We start from the raw sequence: 19,743 nt of genomic DNA, 5'->3' as shown, positions 1-19,743 counted from the left end.
CAGTGTCACCTGACATTACCTGCTGTAAATAGTTTTTATTTATTTATCTTAATTTGTTAAGTTAATTCCATCTTGGTTTATTACATATGGAAATTAAATGTTGAAATTTTATAGGATGGTCAGTAGAAGGTGTCTCTTGCTTCCTGAAAACAACAAACACTGATCAATACATCACAAATGATTTTATACAACTTATATTAAATGATCCATGTTCTAAAAAACAAATCACAGTCTGTCTCTTGTTTAACACAACTGATTTAAAACAACTTATTTGATATAGTTCTTCACCCACACCCTCTACACCCCACCCCAATTACCTAATATCCTATCCTTAACATAATTATTCTCATTCCTGCTTATTTACAAAGCTGCAACTATCTTGTTGAAAGCAGCAGGTAGCCTGTCTGAAACTCATCTGACACGAGGAAGCATACACTTAAAATAAAAGGTTTGTAGTCTAGCTACAGTCTTGGCACAGAATTGCTGATTGTGTGGCACATGTAACTTGCTGTGATGGAACCCAGATGAGCAGCTTACAGGCCCTCAGCCCTGTACAGAACATGGCAAACCTAAAATACATTTCAAAGATTTCACAGTTGTCTTATTTCAGAATCATTCATTATTATTACACTTGACGTTTACCTTATTCATTGATTAGACTTGACGTACACCTACCAAATTTTACCTTTACCTTACCTTTTGCATATACACCGCAGAATTAAGAGGCAAGCTGATTTTCTGATCATATTTTTTTGGTAAAATTTACCAATTCCAAACCAATCTTAACTATTAATTTTGCATTTAATCTTTTATAAGTGATATATAATCTTTTTTTGGCTTGTTTTATCTGTAAAATAAAATCTGCCTAATAATTATGCATACCTGGATATAAGGCGTTTTTCACTTCCAAGTTCCAGCCTCCTCCTTTTCTAATGTGTAATTGATAAACGTTCACTTACCTTACTCCACTGTGCAATTAAGTTATTAGACAAAATACTTAGTCTGATGATGGTCATCAAACACGTTATTATACTTTTAAACATTTATAACTTCGTGTATATTAACATCACACACACACACACACACACACACAAAACTAACCAGCACCATGCTGAGAGGTTAGACTGCTCGACTGGCTGGTTGCACGTTCAATTTTAAAAAGACGAAAAAACCCTCGCTGTGTAACAGTACACGACCAACTGTCTCACTATGTAAATACTGGTAAGCCTCGGTACATTTTTTTTTTAAATCATTTTTCCTTGCTGCTCCATCAACTCCTCCTGACAGGGCAGTTAAATATATAGGTTAACTCTGGCCACTTCTTCATATCGTCTAACATTACCCACGTTAACAGCGACGATGGATGGGACAATTTGAGACCATTTGATCGTCGTAAGACGTTTTCATCGTGCTCCCAATTTATAAAATAACGTTCTTTGTCATTTCTCCACAGTTATAGCAAACTATAAACAATCGTACAACTACTAAACTAGTAACCGGACGTGCCGTATCGGTTTAGCGGAAGTCGGATGACAAAATGCGGAAATGCGAAGTATTAAAAGTGGGCGGGGCGGAATAAGGTGAATAGCATAGACAGTAAAAGAAATGGACACAGCGACCCCATTGGAACTCAATTGAGACAAATGAAGCCCAGTTTTAGCGTTTTTTAGCACTTCCGTTTCTGACGCGCAGACTCAAACGAAGCTTGACGACGTCAGCAACCTGTCTGCCAGATGTAAATCTTCTAGTAGCTGTGCGTGAAAACTGCCATCGTTAATCTTGGAGAGACGGCGAACTTGAGCGGGGAGTTCTTTGTCGTGAGTGAGCAGAGGTAAGTATTCTGATTAATTATTTTGTATAGTATTTTAAAATGTAACGCCAGTACGCCATATTAAGTTAATTGCCTGCGAGCTTCTCCTCCTGTCTGTACGGTAATGCGACAGAGAGCCGAGTGGTTATGACGCAATCGTTAGCCTATTTTTTACAAAAACTGTTTCTACAGGGCCATAATGTAACATAGAAGGTAATGGAGCCCTTTATACATTTTCGTGTATCTTTAGAAATAAATAATGGACAAACAGAGTCTTTAAACGCCTCAGATGTAAAGTTATTCGCTGTCAAAGTGACGCCAAAATGAATGGGAGTCAATGGGAATGCTAACGCAAGTGAAGTTCTGCTAAAAGATGGCAGCCCCCACCCGACTTCAACTTCCGGTCGAGTTCCTTGCCCCTTGGTGAATAGACTGTTTCATCGGGCGCACGCGCCTGGACCTAAGTTAACTTCCGGTCTGTGTTATATCAGTCTGGCTGCGGTGCCATCTACAAACGCAGTAAAAGCCAAGGTGATGAGTAGTCTAAGTTGGGCTCAGGTGGTTGTGCTGCGGGATGTGTTTCCCATACATTTATTTATTTTTGGAGACTCGCCACAATTTTAAAACTGATCGAGTTTCAAAAAGGCTTCCTTAAATAAACATGAGTAACGTAACATTACGTAACGTACTGCACGTTTAATAATAATAATTCCTTACATTTATGTTTAAATATCAAAACGAGGCACAGTTGTTTTTATATCGCTGTATTTCTGAAGTAGGACTTGCATGTTATATGCCTGATAAAGCAGCGTGTGAGCGTACCAGCTCTGCTTCGTTTACAGCTGTTACTGGGGAAACCTCTATTTCTCGCGCTTTATGTCTATGCTTTAAAACATCTCCTGCTGGCAAAGAATGAATTTGCATTTTCATTAAGTCCGCCTGATCCACGCAGCAAACATATTTTGTTTGTTATCAAAAAATATCTACTCTAGAGGGACTTGACTGTTGTTATTGATTCTATTTGTATTCATGTTTCCATGATTTTTTTTTTTTTTTTTTTTTTTTTTTTTTTTTTTTTATTGCAAGACAAAAGAAATACAAATACAAAATAGCACTGCATTGTCATACAATGACACAAAAAACAAAACAAAAACCAAGAAACCGGAAAATCATTCTTTCAGTATAATAGCATCATAAGCCTTAATAAACTTGTTATTCTTATTATTATCAATGTGTTTAAGAGATTTAACAATGAGTAAAATCTCTGCAAGAAAGACATCAAATCTAGGTAACGTATTGAGAAATTTTGATTTATGAATAAAAAATTTACAATGCAAAACAAAAAAATTGACAACAAGATCGACAACATGGTTACTACCAGAAAAATAGAAAAAAATATCTTTCAAAGAGAATTTTAAATCACCTTTTATAAAAGAAGATAAATAACAACTTAAGTTCTCCCAAAGAGACTTCACCTGATTGCAATAATAAAATAAATGTAGTAAAGTTTCTTCTTCAACTCTGCAGAACACACATAAGTTAGAAAGATCCAAAAAAAGAGCAATTTGAGAGTTTGTTGGATAAACATTATGCAAAATTTTAAAATGTACCTCTTTAATTTTATTAGAAATGCAAAATTTTTCAGGGAGTAACCATGCTCTCTTCCAGTGAATATTATCAAAAAAATTGGTCCAGAAAAATTTACATCTAGGGGATGTATATACTGAATAATGTAATATTCGCTTTATATATCTACTGTTACATTTTTTATCAAGAAAACAAACTCCATCCAGTAAAAGTTTGGGCATAATTGTTTTCCTCTCATTATAACTCAGGTATGTCTTAAATAAATGTACATAACTTGGAGACAAACTTTTGATAACAGAATTGAAGGATCTAGCTGGCAGGGGAAGATTATACAAAATCATAAATTCTTCATAACCCAGTATAGTACCATCATCTTTAAATAAATCCAAAACAAAAACAATACCTCTGTCATACCACTTTTCAATAAAAAGAGACTTTCCACGAATTAAAATACATGAATTATTCCAAAGAATTTCTTTGTGGGGGGAAAAGTTGTGTACATAACACAATTTCCAAGCAAGTAAAGCTTGTTGGTGAAAGTTTGAGAGAGAAATCGGCAATTTAGATGGAGTAAAGTTACATTTTAAAAGAAAATCTAGACCACCTAATATACGAAATATAGTATTGGGGATGTAGTACCAAATTGAATCATTACTACGGAGACATTTTTTAAACCAACTAATTCTAAATGAACTAACTAATTCTTTGAAATCTAAGACTTCTAATCCACCTTCAGAACGTCTGTTAGACAAGACAGATTTCCTAATTTTATGGGATTTATTCTTCCAAATAAAATTCAGCAACATTTTATTTATATCAACAACAATTTTGTCACTTACAAATAAAGATAAAGCAGGGTAAACACAACGGGACAAACCCTCTGCTTTAGATATTAAAACTCTGCCATAAATGGATAGATCTCGTTGAAGCCAAGAATTAAAGATTATTCTAGTTTTCTTTATTTTAGGAGAAAAATTTAGATGTTGACGAATTGATCTATCTTTAGTAATAGAAATCCCCAGGTACTTGATACAGTCTTTAACTGGAAAATTATGAATTGACGTTTGTTGGGTATCATAGAGACAAAATAGTTCACACTTTGATAAATTTAAATACAAGCCTGAGGCTTCAGAAAAGGACTGAATAATTTGAATACTTAGAAGAATTTGATTCTGATCTTTAAGGAATAAGGTAGTATCGTCCGCAAGTTGAGATATTTTAAATTCTTTACCAAATACAGAGATACCTTTCAAAGTGGGATTTTGTAAAATATTAAGTGATAGCAATTCAACAGCCAAAAGAAAAAGAAACGGGGAAATGGGGCAGCCTTGACGCACTCCTCTATCACACTTAAAACGTTTAGTGGTATGCAAATTAACCAAAACTGAAGAGTTAATATCATTATAAAGCATTCTCACCATCTTAATAAATTTATTTCCAAAGCCAAAAACACTAAGAGATTTAAACAAAAATTGGTGCTCTAATGAATCAAATGCTTTATAAAAATCCAAAAACATTATAATAGAATCTGAATCAATATTCTCTGAATAATCAATGAGATCAAGTACAAGTCTTATATTGGAACTAATATGTCTATTCTTCATAAACCCATTTTGTGTTTCACCAATTATACTATTAAGACCAGATTTTAAACGAATAGCAAATATTAAAGCAAGTAATTTATAATCAACATTTAACAATGATATTGGTCTCCAGTTTTCAATTAAAAGTGGGTCTTTATCTGATTTGGGAATCAAAGAAATTAGTCCCTGCTTCATTGTGGGCGTCATCTCACCTTTGCGAATACATTCTTTAAACAAACAATATAAAGGCTGCTTTAATAGATCCCAAAAATGTAAATAAAATTCAACAGACAGACCGTCAGTACCTGGAGATTTTCCCTTTTTCATAGATTTAAGTGCCTCTTCTATTTCAGTAACAGATACATCAGAATCACATAATAATTTAAAATCCTCATTAATACCTGAAACTTTATCACAAAAATTCAAAAGAAAAGAATCACATTTATCTTGAGAAAACTGAGAAGTATACAATTCTTCATAAAAGTTGTATACAAAAGTTGAGATCATTTCTGGATCTGTACATAAATCACCATTAATATTTAGGGCAGAGAAGGAGGTTTTTTTATGATTTCTTTTCTCAAGAGCGAAAAAATAGTTAGTGTTTCTCTCACCCTTCTCGATCCATTTTGCACGGGAACGAATGAAGGCCCCTTCAACAATCTCTGTGTACATATTTTCAAGTTTCATTTGACAGACATTATATTCTACCTCATCTTCTTTACTGGGATTATTCTTCTGCTTTAATACACCTAACCTGTGAATAAGCTCAAATTCTTTATTATTTTTATCTCTCTTAATTTGTTTACTCCTATTAACAGCAAAGTCCCTAACTTTAAATTTGAAGAACTCCCAACTAAAGCAAGGGTCACCTTCAATTTTACTAAACATAGTTTTAGCTAGATGAGTAACATAATCATTAAAAGGAGCATCTTCCAATAGACAATTATTAAATTTCCAGTAACCTCTTGTGCTACTTGGTTTCCTATATTGCTTAAGGTCCAAATGAATTAACATATGATCAGTAAATGGGGCAAACTGATGATTAACAGAGATAACATCTTTCAAAATAAAATGAGAAATAAGAAAAAGATCGATTCTAGCCTTAGAGGATCCAGATTTGTTGGACCAGGTAAAACCACTACAACCACTGTTAAAGAAACGCCAAGCATCTACAACAGAAAGATTTTCACATAACCATAAAATAAGATTATTGTGTACATTAGAGGTGGTTCTTGAAGGAAATCTATCTAGTACATCATCAGGAGTTTCATTAAAATCTCCAGCTATTATCAAATAAGCATTAATTAAACGACTTTGTATACTAATGAGTTTTACTCCCAAATCTTTGAACATAGATACATTGGACATGTTTCCATGATGACTGACCAGAAAAGACGTACGTGACGTCACGTTTACATGACTCCCGATTGTTACAATGAGTATCAAATTAACGATAAACTTTAACAACAGAGACACATGTACGCACTACACAGGTACGCAGTTTATTTGTCGCGCTTCTGTTTTTGTTTCACGCTCTAGCTGTTAATAAACAGAACTACATGCGTCTTGCGGAAGAACATTGTAACCGGCGTTACTTCTCTCGGTTTATGACTATGGACGAGTCACCCAGGTCCTGTGTTACTCCACAGCGGCGGCGACCCGCCGGACTAAAATAGTCCGAAAATAAACACTTATTATAGGTGTACCACCATGGTGATTCAGGATACTGACTCCAGTACTCACCGATATGGTTTCGGAATCGGAACAACTCTAGGTAAAAGGAAAGAAGTGTCAGACACAGCTTTGGAGTAACTTAGTTGCATCACGGGTTCACTCTGCGTGTGTTTCGCGCTGGATGACGGTCGTGCTGAACGGTGCAGGTACAGTCGGAGAAGTAGAAGAAGAGAAGAGGATGACACCATTGCTATGCGGGGATGTTTTCATTTTCCTCCTTAACACATACATTTTAAACCACAAACTACGGAGTGTGTTTTGGACATTATTTAACCGCGTAAAAGACGAACAAAAAATTTAGAATAACAAAATGTCTCACTCCAAGTTTTAGGGGTGCTGAGCTCCTTTTTAGGGGTGCTGAAGCACCCCTAAAAAGGGGCTAGCCTCGCCCATGATTTAGGAAAAGAACATTGTATAGGTCCACCAGACAGAAAACAGTCAAGCGACTGGAGCAACTGTGAGGGGAATGCAACCTTTATCTCATCAATAAACTGCTCCACTATCCTTACTGATCTTAACCCAAGCTGACCACAAATTTCTTCTGAAGATATCCATTTTCAAGAGATAACATCAATTAAATCTACAACTTTTTTTTAGACCTTTATCGATTAATTTTTTCACAATAGTGTTAGACTTATTATCACTGTCACCTAGAAAGGAATTATAAAACAATGGTTCATTTAAACCAAAATGGTCAAAATCTTGTCTTGACTTCCTTAAAACAGTCCAAGAATCCAAAACTGAAGCATAATTATTAACATCAGGTATAAAAAAAAACATTATGCAAAGACATTAAAAACAAGTGCCTATCAAAGTGAAACCCACCAAACATTCTGAGCAGAGCCAGGCCAAAAGATACCCATGGAATATGTTCATTGGAATACAGTAAACATTGAACAACTTTTAATCTCATTGATTTAACTTTAGCTTTGAGGTCAATTAGTCCTTGACCTCCTTCATTAACTGGAAAATAAAGTATTGCAGAAGGGAGCCAATGATAACCATCCCAGAAAAAATCTATAAAAACTTTTTGTAACTGCTGCAATAAATCGTTTGGTGGATCAAGTACATTAAAACGGTGCCATAACATAGATGCATAACATAGAAGTTATTAATTACAAGCATTCTTCCTCTGTATGACAGCTGTGGGAAGAATCCACCTCCACCTCTGTAAACGACCTGAAACTTTGTCAAAAAGACCTTCCCAATTTTTCAACATGTAATGATCCACCCCCAGAAACACTTCCAACATTTTAAACCCCTCAAAGTTCCAAGAGCAGTACTCCATCCTCCCAATTACACATCAAAAAAGTTGCACTCTTCAGCCAGTTTATTCTAGAGGAAGATGCCTTCTGATAAACCTCAAGGGATAATATAAAATTCTTAACATCTTCGTCTGACCTTATCACCACGGTGACATCATCAGCATAAGCACTGAGTCTGACTGTTACCACCCCACTGCTAGACAAGTTGTTGAAATCCCACTTAGCTGTCGTCTCAAATCTATCAGCAGTGGTTCAATAACTATGGCATATAAAATACCTGAAAGGCCACAACCTTGCCTTATGCGTCTGCCAGCTACAAAAGACCTTGTAAGTGTTCCATTTATTTTCAGCATGCTGTACACATCAGTGTACAACAACTTTACATAAGAAATAAAGGATCGACCAAAACCAAAAGCTTCGAAACACTTAAAAAGGAAACCATGATCAACATGGTCAAAGGCTTTTTCCTGATCCAGAGAAATAAAACCTGCATCAACTTTAGGCTCTTTGGCATAAGAAATCAAATCTCGAATCAAAAAAAAGATTATTAAAAATCGACCGACCAGGAACACAGTAGGATTGATCTGCATGGATGACTGAAGCTATACAACATTTAATTCTATTAGTTAGAACTTTAGAAAATATCTTATAGTCAACACAGAGTAAAGACACAGGACGCCAGTTTTTTTGTCTCCAAGGTCACCCTTCTTGGGTAATAAGGTTATCATAGCCCTCCAAAGGCTCAACGGAAGTGTTCTCTTTTCCAAACATTCCAAGAAGTCCAAAAACAAGTCTTTTCCGATGACTGGCCAAAACTGCTTGTAGAATTCTGCACTTAGCCCATCTAGTCCTGGAGCTTTGCCTGAAGAAAGTTCATTAACAGCTACAGAAAATTCATCAAAGGTCAGTGCTTGATCAAGCATATGTTTCTACTCATCTGCAAGACGAGGTACGTCCTGAAGTAAAGAGTCAGCCATTCCAGCATCACAGGATTCAGCTTTATACAGATCTTCATTAAAAGATAGCGCATGGGAAATAATTCCACAATCATCAGTCACTTCTCTCCCATCTGGCAGTTTCAAATGACACAAATTCATTCGAATTTTCAATCTTCTGCTCCAGATTAAAAAAGAAAGATGTTGGAGCATCCATGTTGTTAAAAGATAGAAACTTAGCACGGACAAGTGCCTCTTGGGTCCTTTCTTCTAGAAGATTGCGTAAAAGAAACTTGTTCTGTTCCAACATTTCAGCGGCATCAGCACCATCCTCCTCAACATCAGTGTGAAGAAAGTCCTCTTCAAACTGTCTCATCTTACTCCCCAGAATGCTTTTATTGAAGGCAGTATAATTCTGACAAAAAAAGTTTAATTTGCACCTTGCCAATATCCCACTGACTTAAGGACTTATACTGCAATTTTCTCTCTCTCCATCTCTCCCCAAAAAAAGTGTAAGAGAGTGCACAAAATTGTGATCGTGTAAAAGTTTGCTACTAAATTTCCAAATAAAGTGCTTAGTAGTGCTCTGTGCAGTGGCAACCTCAACAGACATATAAAAGTGATCTGATAAGGGAGTAGGAGAAATACAACCATCAAAAAATTTAGCTCTGACATTTTTCTGCACATAAATTCTATCAAGCTCCAGATATCCTATTAGAATTAACTTTAACCCAAGTATATTGTTTAGTTTGGGGGAAAGTTTCTCTCCAAGTATCCACAAGGTTATGATAATTTATCAAAGTTTTAAGTACATCTGCAGACTGACTGTGGGGCTCCTCATGGTTCCTATCTAATGTGTGATCTGTGTTACAATTAAAATCCCCAGCCGATACAATCATCTTATCTTGAGTAACGTCACTAAGAGCAACTATAAGTTTCCTGAAAAAAATAATACATTCTGAACCGTTATTGGGAGCATAAATATTAAAAAGTGAAAAGTTAGAGCCGTAAATAGTAACATCAACCCGCAACATTCGACCCGGGACTAATTCAACAACATTTACAGGTAATCCTTTATATTCAGGCCTGAGAAGGATCGCAACACCAGCACTGACATTACAACCATGACTCAGAATGACCTCTCCCTTCCATTCACTTTGCCATTGTACTTGATTTTTCAAATCTGAGTGCGTCTCTTGAAGAAAGACTATACTAGACTTCTTTAACATAACATAGTCAAATAAACTACACCTTTTCATAACATCACGACACCCACTGATATTTAAAGTTCCAAACCTCTAAGGTGCCATGAAAAAATACATGCAGCTCAAAAATAATCTCACTTTTTACCTTGTACATGCAAAATACTTCTTACATTAGACAGAAGTTTCTTTAGCCGATATCGTTTTGGTCTGTCAAGCTCATCAAATGTACCCTTCCTCATAGCCACAGTACAAGAAACCAAAAACAACTTTAGATCTGGGAAAAACAGCTCAATATTAGGCTTACGAAGCTGTTTCGTTTTATCAAGAAAGCTACTGATCTGCTGAACTGAATATAATAATTTATTCCTACCTTCAGACACATGTACCGCATCTGTCTCATCATCTACAGCACACAAATCTTCGCAGTCTCTATCAAAATCCTCATTCTGTGACTTTGAATCCACCACCGCTTGTGAAGCAGTGTCTTCTTGAGTTTCTTCATCGCTGAAAGTTTCAATCTCAGTTACAGCAGAGCTTGCATGCTTTCCTTGTTCAGGTGTAACAACCTCAAGCAAAGGCTCTGGATGCACCTGTTCATCGCTCACCCCCGGCTATATAGCCTAGGCCGCGGGATCATTGATTGTGTTAGCCGACACCGGTCTCTCCTGAGAGCTACTCGGTGTCTGAAATGCCCTAAATCGCCACAAATAAAGCTTTTCATGGATTCTGAGCTGTTAAATATGGTGTAATCTTTATTCTCAATTGTTAATTTTCACCGACAAATTTAGAGGCTCACTCTGAGCATTCAGAATCATGAAAACTCGATGCCGAAAGAACACTACATGCTTTAATTCCGGATTTTTACATCCAAGCGAAATCAACTTAATTGGACTTATTAATTTACCGAATCTCTTTAATATTTCCTCCAACTTTTCATTTTTTACATACGGCGGTAGATTCGACAAAATGATCTTCTTTGATGGGCTTGACAGAGGCAAAACGGGCACAAAAGTATCCCTGATAATTAATCCACTCTCAACCAACCCATCTGCCATTTGGCTTTCACTTCACGAGTTCACATCTATGTATATTAATACAGTAAGTTTATGCGTATTTGGCGTGCTGTCCGGGTGGAGGGCTCCGAGCTCGGGATGTGGCCCGAACTCAGAGTACTCCCCCCGGTTGTGGTAAGAGTAGATGGATCTATAAGTGAGGAGAAACGGGGTGGAGGAGGGATGCTGAAAACTGTCAATGAACAGAGGTAGGTTCTGCTGTTATTTATACCTTGTCATGAGTTGATTACTGATTGGTCTCCACTTGTGTTAATCAGGTTAATGAACTGCGACTGTTCCTCCCGAACTTTGTTATAAAACAGCATTTAGAAAAATAACTATAGCCTTATTCATACGAGAAACGGACCTGATGTTAATGTTGCCAAGTACCGCACTCACGGCCATCAGACAATCTTCCACTGATACCGACGCATCAGGCATGCATTTACAGCCGTGCCTGATGGTCAAACGTGAGAAATCACCCGCGTTTGTCTCCATCCTTGCACTCGCTGACCGAAGTCAGCTTAAACAACTCTACCGCCACCAAAAACAAAACAAATTTAGAAAAAAACAAATAAAGAAGATAAATTATCCACTCAAACTCAGAGCAACTTGAATATGGTATTACATTTGTTTCAATAATAATGAACGAAACTTTATAAAACTGAACATAACTTTTTCAGAAACTATCAAAAATATTCCATTACAAAAGAAGAAAAACAAGATGAAAATGAAAAAAAAAAAAAAATAACTCAGTCGCACAAATTTAACAGGCTCTTCAAATATTCTTCATTTTCTGTTAATGTTTTTCAAAGATTCGTTTTCGGTAATCATGGATTCAGAATTCATTGCCACAGATTTCGCTTACGTTTTGCAGTTTTTCGTTTGGTGTTTTGACACAAACCTGGGGGGGGGGGTGTTTAACAGTGATCTACTCTGATTGGATAGTGAGCTTTTGATGGACAGGTGCTCTCTGACTGGGAAGTACAGACGCAACTCAGTGGCATAATTAAAGGACATAATTATAATGAATCCCAAGATGTTTCGTAATATTTTCAGATGATTTCCCAAATGAAAAAAAGATGTTATAAAAACAGCTCTCCACATACAGACACACAGCTTCCGATTTGTCGATCTGATTGTTTGCCCTTTTCCCCCAAACTCAAACATTGTATGATTTTCCACAGACAACAATGGACGTTGAAGTCTAATTAACAGATGATAAATGGATGTATATAGCAATTTTAGAGTAAACATATTAATATTGTCTGATGTGCATTGTTTTATTGCAGAATATTATTGTTTTGTGTGATTTGGATGAATATCCTTAACTTGGTGGATAACATGTCTTATCCTTTGAGACTGACTCTTATGATGCCCAAAGAATCTAAATCATATTGGCATATATATTTCACTTGTTTTCTTTTCATTTATTTGCTTATATTATCAATTAACATTCGTCTAGTTATGGTCATTATCATGCAGAAATCTCTTCATGAACCAATGTACATATTCTTGTGTCATCTGTCTGTAAATGGAGTTTATGGAGCTTCAGGTTTTTATCCTAAATTTCTGTCTGATTTATTATTGGATTCATACGTGATCTCTGCTCATATGTGCGCTCTGCAATGCTATGTTATTTACAGCTCTTTACTGTGTGAGTTTACAATATTAACAGTGATGTCTTATGATAGGTATGTCGCCATATGCAAACCTTTAGACTATCATTCCAAATTAACTAAAAACACTTATGTGAAATTAATTCTGTTCTCATGGATTGTTCCTAACTTCTCTGTGATTCCAGCAGCCCTGTTATCAAACCTTAGGCCGTTTTGTAAATTTCATATTGATAAATTATATTGTGACAACTGGTCAATTGTAAAACTGTCTTGTGTCTCATCTTTTGTTAATAATGTCTATGGATATATTGTTGCTGTTATATTTTTTTGCTGTGCTGTTATCATCATTGTGTCCTATGTTAAACTGATCTCTGCATGTAAAGCATCTTTAGAAAATAGAAGGAAATTCTGGCAAACATGTCTGCCACACATATTATCAATGATAAATTATACTTTTGCTTTGCTTTTTGATGTTATGTATAGCAGATATGGTTCAAATGATATTTCAGAAAGTCTCCGCAATTTTTTGGCTCTAGAACTGGTGATAGTCCCACCTCTGTTCAATCCTTTAATATATGGACTGAATATTAGAGCAGTGCGTAGAGTTTTTGCCTCATGCATTTCCACAAGAGTGAACATATAGGAAGCTCAAAAAGACATAAAAATCTTGTCCGTTTCTTTGTCAACTGTATTGAAACAGACATGCAATTGTTATAATTTTATGAATAAACTGTAACAGAAAAAATCCATGTACAATTTGTCAACCTATGAACATCATTAGGCACAGTATCATAAAACATTAACGAAAAAAAAAAAAATTATAATAATAATAATACAATTATTTCATTCCATATCAACTCATGAATTCTCCTGTTTACATCCTTTGTTTTGATAGATTTGCAAATGTTTCATTGAAATAGTACATACAGTATTTAAAAAGTACTGAGATTTAAATACATACTATTTTGCTAACAGTTTACTAGGCAAAAATTTTGCTTAATATTATATTACTATTTTATGGTGACACTAATTATGCAATTATTGCCAATAATCAGACTTAACAGAATCTCATGAAGCAACCCTTTAATGCATTATTCTGATCATAAATTAAATTATTAAATAACTGGTTAGTAATGTTTTTATTTTTTAATTATGCTGTCTTCAAGCCCTTCACACAAACCAGGTATTTGACCTCCCTCATTTGATATTGAAATGCATTTAAAGGGATAGTTTACCCAAAAATAAACATTAGTTTAAGACTTAATCACCCTCAGGCCATTCAAGATATTAGTGATTTTGTTTCTTCATCAGAACAGATTTTGAGAAATTTAGCATTACATGACTTGGTCACCAATGAATCCTCTGCAGTGAATGAGTGTCGTCTAAATGAGAGTTCAAACAGCTGAAATAAACAAAGCAAACAAAAAGTGTTTGAAACAAATCCATCATTAAGTTTTTTACCCTAACACCATTGTTCCTGGCCAAAATACATGATCATAATCTAATCTAATTCTAGTAATATAATAATGTTTCCTCCAGTGAAAACGCCATCCTCTGTTGGGCTCTCACATCATAATGCACGAATATATTTATTTATATTGTTTTTGAAACTGGTTTTGTCCATATTGTTTATATTGTTTTTGAAAACGTTTTTTGAAATGGTTTTCACTATTATACAGTATTTTATTTGAACATATTTATCTCCTGGTTAAGACAAGATTACTTTATCACCGTAAAAAGGAATATTATGGATAGTGAGCTTGTATACTAGTTGGAAGCAATAGACTGAAATGTAAAGAAAAAAAAAACATTTTGATTTAATTGTTTCTTATACAAACATACAGCTTTTCCATTAAAAAAACATGAACATTTAAAGACTGGAGTAATATGGATTGCTCATGTATTATTTAAACGATCAATTGACAACAAGTAATTTAATGTTAGCAAGTGATGGAATGAGATTGTGCAATTTTTTTTTTTTAACTACTCCTTTAAGGTGTTATCAAATGTCAGGAGGCCATTTTAATGGCTCATCTGCAGGATGCTCCTTTTCACAGTGTAACGCCCGTTTCACACATACTCCATCTGCAGTACGTATGCATTGTGTAATTCTTTACGCACCCATGTTAACGGATTCCAGCGTTCACACTACACGTGGTTGTGGTCCGCCAGTGCGTTCCAGGAGAAGTGCGTCTGCAGCAGTGCAGCAATCGTTTACGTACCCAGTCTATTTTTGCTGTGCTGCATGCGCTGAATTAAAGTGACAGCAGAACATTGTTCGCGGTAAAAATGAACATGGATTGACACGGAAATGCAGTCATTTCACAATAAATGTATACAAAGTTATTTAAGACTCATTGGATTGTGTGTAATAAAGATTTAAATGCAAAAGGCATGAGAGTCGACTGTTTCTGTCAGTGGTGAGTTTTAATTTTAAATGTTTGTGATAGCCTAACAAGAAAAGTAAGCTAATGTTGTGTTTAAATGTGTTGCAGCTTGTTTTAGCAACTTATTATAAAAACCTAGCAGTCAAATGCATGAGTAATATGTTGTTTATATTTGAATTTAAATATGTATATGAAAGATTGTTACTGTACTGTGATAAAAGAGTATCACAATGCTGAAAAAGCTTTTTTATTTTTTTTTATTATTTTATTTTTTTCAAGATTTGATATCAAAATAATGGACAAATGTTGTGTTTTGTGGCTTAAACAACCGCGGATCAGTAGCAGACTGCAAACGTGTCATGTGTGAAAGCAAAATGAGTCCGTGCTGCTTCAGCACCACATACGTAATGCACACGGACTGCATATGCACGGCAGACAGATTATGTGTGAAACAGGCATCAAGTCAGCTTCATTACACTATGACTTTTGCACCCATTCAATCCCGGGAATGATTATGCCCTGCTGTCTAGAATAAAACTAGCTGCAGCATATGGTCTACTCAGCTTTAGTGAGGAACCAGACTCCAGAACAAACATGCAAACATGCCTACTGCATGCTACAGCCATGTTCCTAGCCTGAACCATAATAAAGTTGCTCTAATACAGGGGTAATGCATCCTGACAGGCTCAATGCAGCCATCAGGATGCGCTACCAGCTTTAGTGAGGAACCAGACTCTTAGTATATATATGAAAATTTTCAGTCTGGTTTTAAGCCCCGTCACAGTACAGAAACTGCTCTTTTAAGAGTTTCTAATGATCTTCTTTTAACCGTGGACTCTGGTAACTCTGCTGTTTTAGTCCTTTTGGATTTTACTGCGGCCTTTGATACGGTCAATCATTCTATTCTTTTATCTAGACTTGAACACTGTGTCGGTATTAAGGGCATAGCCCTTAAATGGTTTCAGTCATATTTGACAGACAAAAGTTTTTCTGTTCACCTTGGTGAATTTTCATCATCTGCCCACCCTCTTTTTTTGTGGCGTCGCTCAAGGGTCAGTATTGGGCCCTATGTTGTTTTCTTTGTATATGCTGCCCTTGGGGTATATTTTTAGAAAGCACAATATCACTTTTCACTGTTATGCAGATGATGTACAGATTTATTTGCCTGTCAATACTAATAACAAAGCTTCGTTTCTTTCATTACTGAATTGCCTGAAAGATTTAAAAATATGGTTGGATCAGAACTTTCTTTGTCTTAATGAAAATAAGACTGAGATTGTTGTGTTTGGTCGTCCTGTGGATTTAAGTGCTTGTGTAGATGCACTTGGTAATTTAGGGTTATATGTTCGTCCATTTACCAAGAATCTCGGTGTGATTTTTGACAGTGCTTTTAAATTTGAAAAACAGATTAGTTCTGTTGTAAAAGCCAGTTTCTTTCAACTAAGACTGTTAGCTAAAGTCAAGCCCTACCTGCCACGTAAGGAGTTTGAAAGTGTAATTCATGCTTTTATAACATCTAGACTAGACTACTGTAACTCTTTATATGTTGGTCTGGATAAGTCATCTCTTCAACGCTTACAGTTAGTCCAAAATGCAGCAGCTCGGCTTTTGACTGGGACTAAAAAGTATGAGCACATTAGCCCTGTCCTAGCTTCACTACACTGGCTTCCTGTCCGCTTCAGGATTGATTTCAAGATTTTATTGTTTGTTTTTAAGATCTTAGATGGGTTGGTGCCTGCGTATTTATCAGAGCTTTTACATGTCCATGCCCCCGTTTAAAGCATTGAGGTCATCAAGTCAGGTGCTCCTCAGTGTTCCAAGAACTAAGTTAAAAAATAAAGGTGACCGGGCTTTTTCAGTGGTGGCACCTAATTTGTGGAATAGTTTACCTGTACACATAAGAACTGCTCAGACTGTTGGAATTTTTAAGTCATTTCTTAAGACACACTTGTATTCCTTGGCTTTTATATCAAGCTGACCTGTGACATTGGTATGTTTTTACTGTATTTGTTTTATTTGTATGTGACTCTCTAGTTTTCTTTTCTAGACATTGTTAAGCACTTTGGTCAACCATGGTTGTTTTTAAATGTGCTATATAAATAAACTGAACTGAACTAATATAGGAGTAACGCATCCTGACAGGCTCAATGCGGCCATCAGGATGCACTACCAGCTTAAACAATTAAATCAAATTCATGATTAATGTGGGGAATTAATTTGAACAGAATGTATGGAGGACAGTTAATGCTTTATCTGAACAACTGCTTAACTCTGCAGACAATGGTTGAAAAGCATTTGTTCCAGTGTAGTGACACACATTTGTGAATTTGTGGATAATTGTGTGTGCATTTATTAATCATTTTGAGTCTAATACCATGCCATAATATTTACACTGAAGTTGCAGGCAGCTAAGGTAAGGGGCATGACATTTCCCAACCAGGTGCCGAGTGCTGCCATTCACAGCACACGCTCGCCCAGCTAACCAAACACAGCACATTTAATATTTCAGAAGGCAGGCCTTCATTTGATACAGGAACTATTTGAGCCGTTCATGCCAGACTGGGGAGAAAGGTGTTGTTATATTGTCAAATATGTGAAAAATAACATGCTTTTCTAGCAACCTAGTATGAGAGCCTGTTCTAGTACACTCCCAAAACTAAATCAAGACTTTGTAAAAGAGCACAATAGGACCCCTTTAAAAAGTGATTTTGTATACACTCATAGCACGCACATACATTAGGATAGGTTAGATGCCTGCCTCCACTGCAAGTCCTTATCAAGCACTTTTGAAACCAAAGTCACTGCACCCGTTTACCAAGAAATTTTGGAGCACTTCATGCTTCCTTCTGCTGATCATCTTTTTGAAGATGCTGATTTCATTTTCCAGCAGGATTTGGCACCTGCACACACTGCCAAAAGCACCAAAAGTTGGTTAAATGACCGAGGTATAGGTGTGCTTGACTGGCCAGCAAACTCACCTGACCTGTCAAGAGGAAAATGAGAAACGAGACCAAAAAATGCAGATTAGCTGAAGCCACTGTAGTAAATTAAGCTTAAAAGGGAAATGTATATAAATAAGTACAATTAATTATGATTAATTACAATTATTTATATGAGCTGCCAGTAGTAACTGTAGCAGAATTAAATTACCATCAACTATCAGCTCAGCTCAATTTCATATAAACTCTAAGAAAGAATATTTTTGTGGCCACCGAAAATACTTGCATACAGTATTGATGCATTAGAGCATGTAGCAAAATCTGAATCATGAAGGGACATGGATTTGTAAGGCAGAGTCATTAACTCAAGTAATTTGTGCAAAAGAGTTTTATTAACTAAAAACTAATGCAAACTAGTCTAACAAACAAACAATCATACATACAATAACTCATACAGGGGAAAGGGCAAATGAGATTTGATGGATGATACCATCAGGAAAACCAGAGAATGAAGCTATGAAAAGAGTCAGTTAACCTCCCAAGTACAACCATAAGCACTGTTTATAATGGGGTCTATAGCTTATACTAAACCTCTGTGTTGTTTAGATAAATATATTAAACTTGCATTTCCTTGGCCTGGAATGAGTGTCTGGATGCAAACCCTTGATGGTTTGATGGTTTGGAGGTTCGGAGTGGTGTAGCAGTCGCAATCATGTTCTTCCGGTTTTGAAAAGTGATGAATTCCAAAGGTGTCCTTACTCGATGGTGATTGGGAGTGTCTTCTCAGTGGAAAGTGAAAAAGTGCCAAAAAAAAACATCAGCTGAGATCCTAAGATCTTTGGTGAATCGAAAGTCAAGGCATGAGGCCTGGCACAGACTTAGGGGTCCAAGAGAGTTCTAGATCACATACTCTTAGCAGAAGAAAAGAAAAGAGATCAAAGAGAGGAGGTGGATCTGTGTGTGGGCCTTTTTAAAGTCTGAGATGGTTCACGCCACTCAGGATGGGCTTGTCCAATGAGAAAGGCTGCAGTTCCAAGCGGAAGGTTGGAACTAATGAAGAGTTTTACAACCCTTTGTGAAAACATGACAATTTGCAAAATATAACTCGAGTGGGGGTTCAAGAGAAGAATCGACAAGATTTTTAGAATACTAATATATTGCATATGTACCAACATAGAATATACACTCTCATTTAGATAATCAGAAGATGAATTCATGGATACTAAACATGGTAAGATTACATATAGATACATATGGGACAAAAAGACAATATAACAGAGCATGCCACACAGAATTAAGGCAGTAATTAAAGCAAAATGAGCCCTACCAAGCATTACGTACATGTACAGTAAATTAACATACTTTCCAGAAGGCTGAATAAACTAACTAAACTAAAAATGTTTGTTTGTTTTTTTATTGGTCTTATGAAGTATTCTAAATTGTTGAGTTAGTGAATTGGTGGATTTTTGTTAAATGTGAGCCAAAATCATCACAATTAATAAAAACAAAGAATTCTGTCTGTGTGCATTGAATTTATTTAATACACGAGTTTCACAATTTTAGTTGAATTACTGAAATAAACTTACTTTTCCACCACATTCTAATTTATTTGGATGCACCTGTAAAG

The 19,743-nt window shown here is 35.8% G+C and overlaps 1 protein-coding gene and 1 long non-coding RNA gene across 2 annotated transcripts in view; both read left to right on the top strand.

Annotated features, from left to right (window-relative positions):
• The window catches only part of LOC127985949 (uncharacterized), a 1,274-nt gene extending 1,049 nt beyond the window's left edge, over nucleotides 1-225 (top strand). Inside the window, exon 2 of the long non-coding RNA XR_008160706.1 lies at nucleotides 1-225. This exon is cut by the window's left edge and continues 171 nt beyond it. This is a non-coding gene — a long non-coding RNA (uncharacterized LOC127985949).
• Nucleotides 226-12,488: 12,263 nt separating this feature from the next.
• Nucleotides 12,489-13,433, top strand: LOC127985598 (olfactory receptor 5M3-like). Its single transcript, XM_052587632.1, has one exon. It carries the CDS (start codon nucleotides 12,489-12,491, stop codon nucleotides 13,431-13,433), a length of 945 nt encoding a protein of 314 aa, XP_052443592.1.
• Nucleotides 13,434-19,743: the final 6,310 nt, after the last annotated feature.

This window comes from Carassius gibelio, chromosome B21 (assembly GCF_023724105.1).
Source record: "Carassius gibelio isolate Cgi1373 ecotype wild population from Czech Republic chromosome B21, carGib1.2-hapl.c, whole genome shotgun sequence".
Taxonomy (NCBI): Eukaryota; Metazoa; Chordata; class Actinopteri; order Cypriniformes; family Cyprinidae; genus Carassius; species Carassius gibelio.
This window is presented reverse-complemented; position numbering and strand designations above follow the sequence as displayed.

What these genes read in the sequence shown, in the direction of transcription:
- LOC127985598 (XM_052587632.1), top strand. Translation starts at nt 12,489, where the DNA reads ATGAATATCCTTAACTTGGTGGATAACATGTCTTATCCTTTGAGACTG.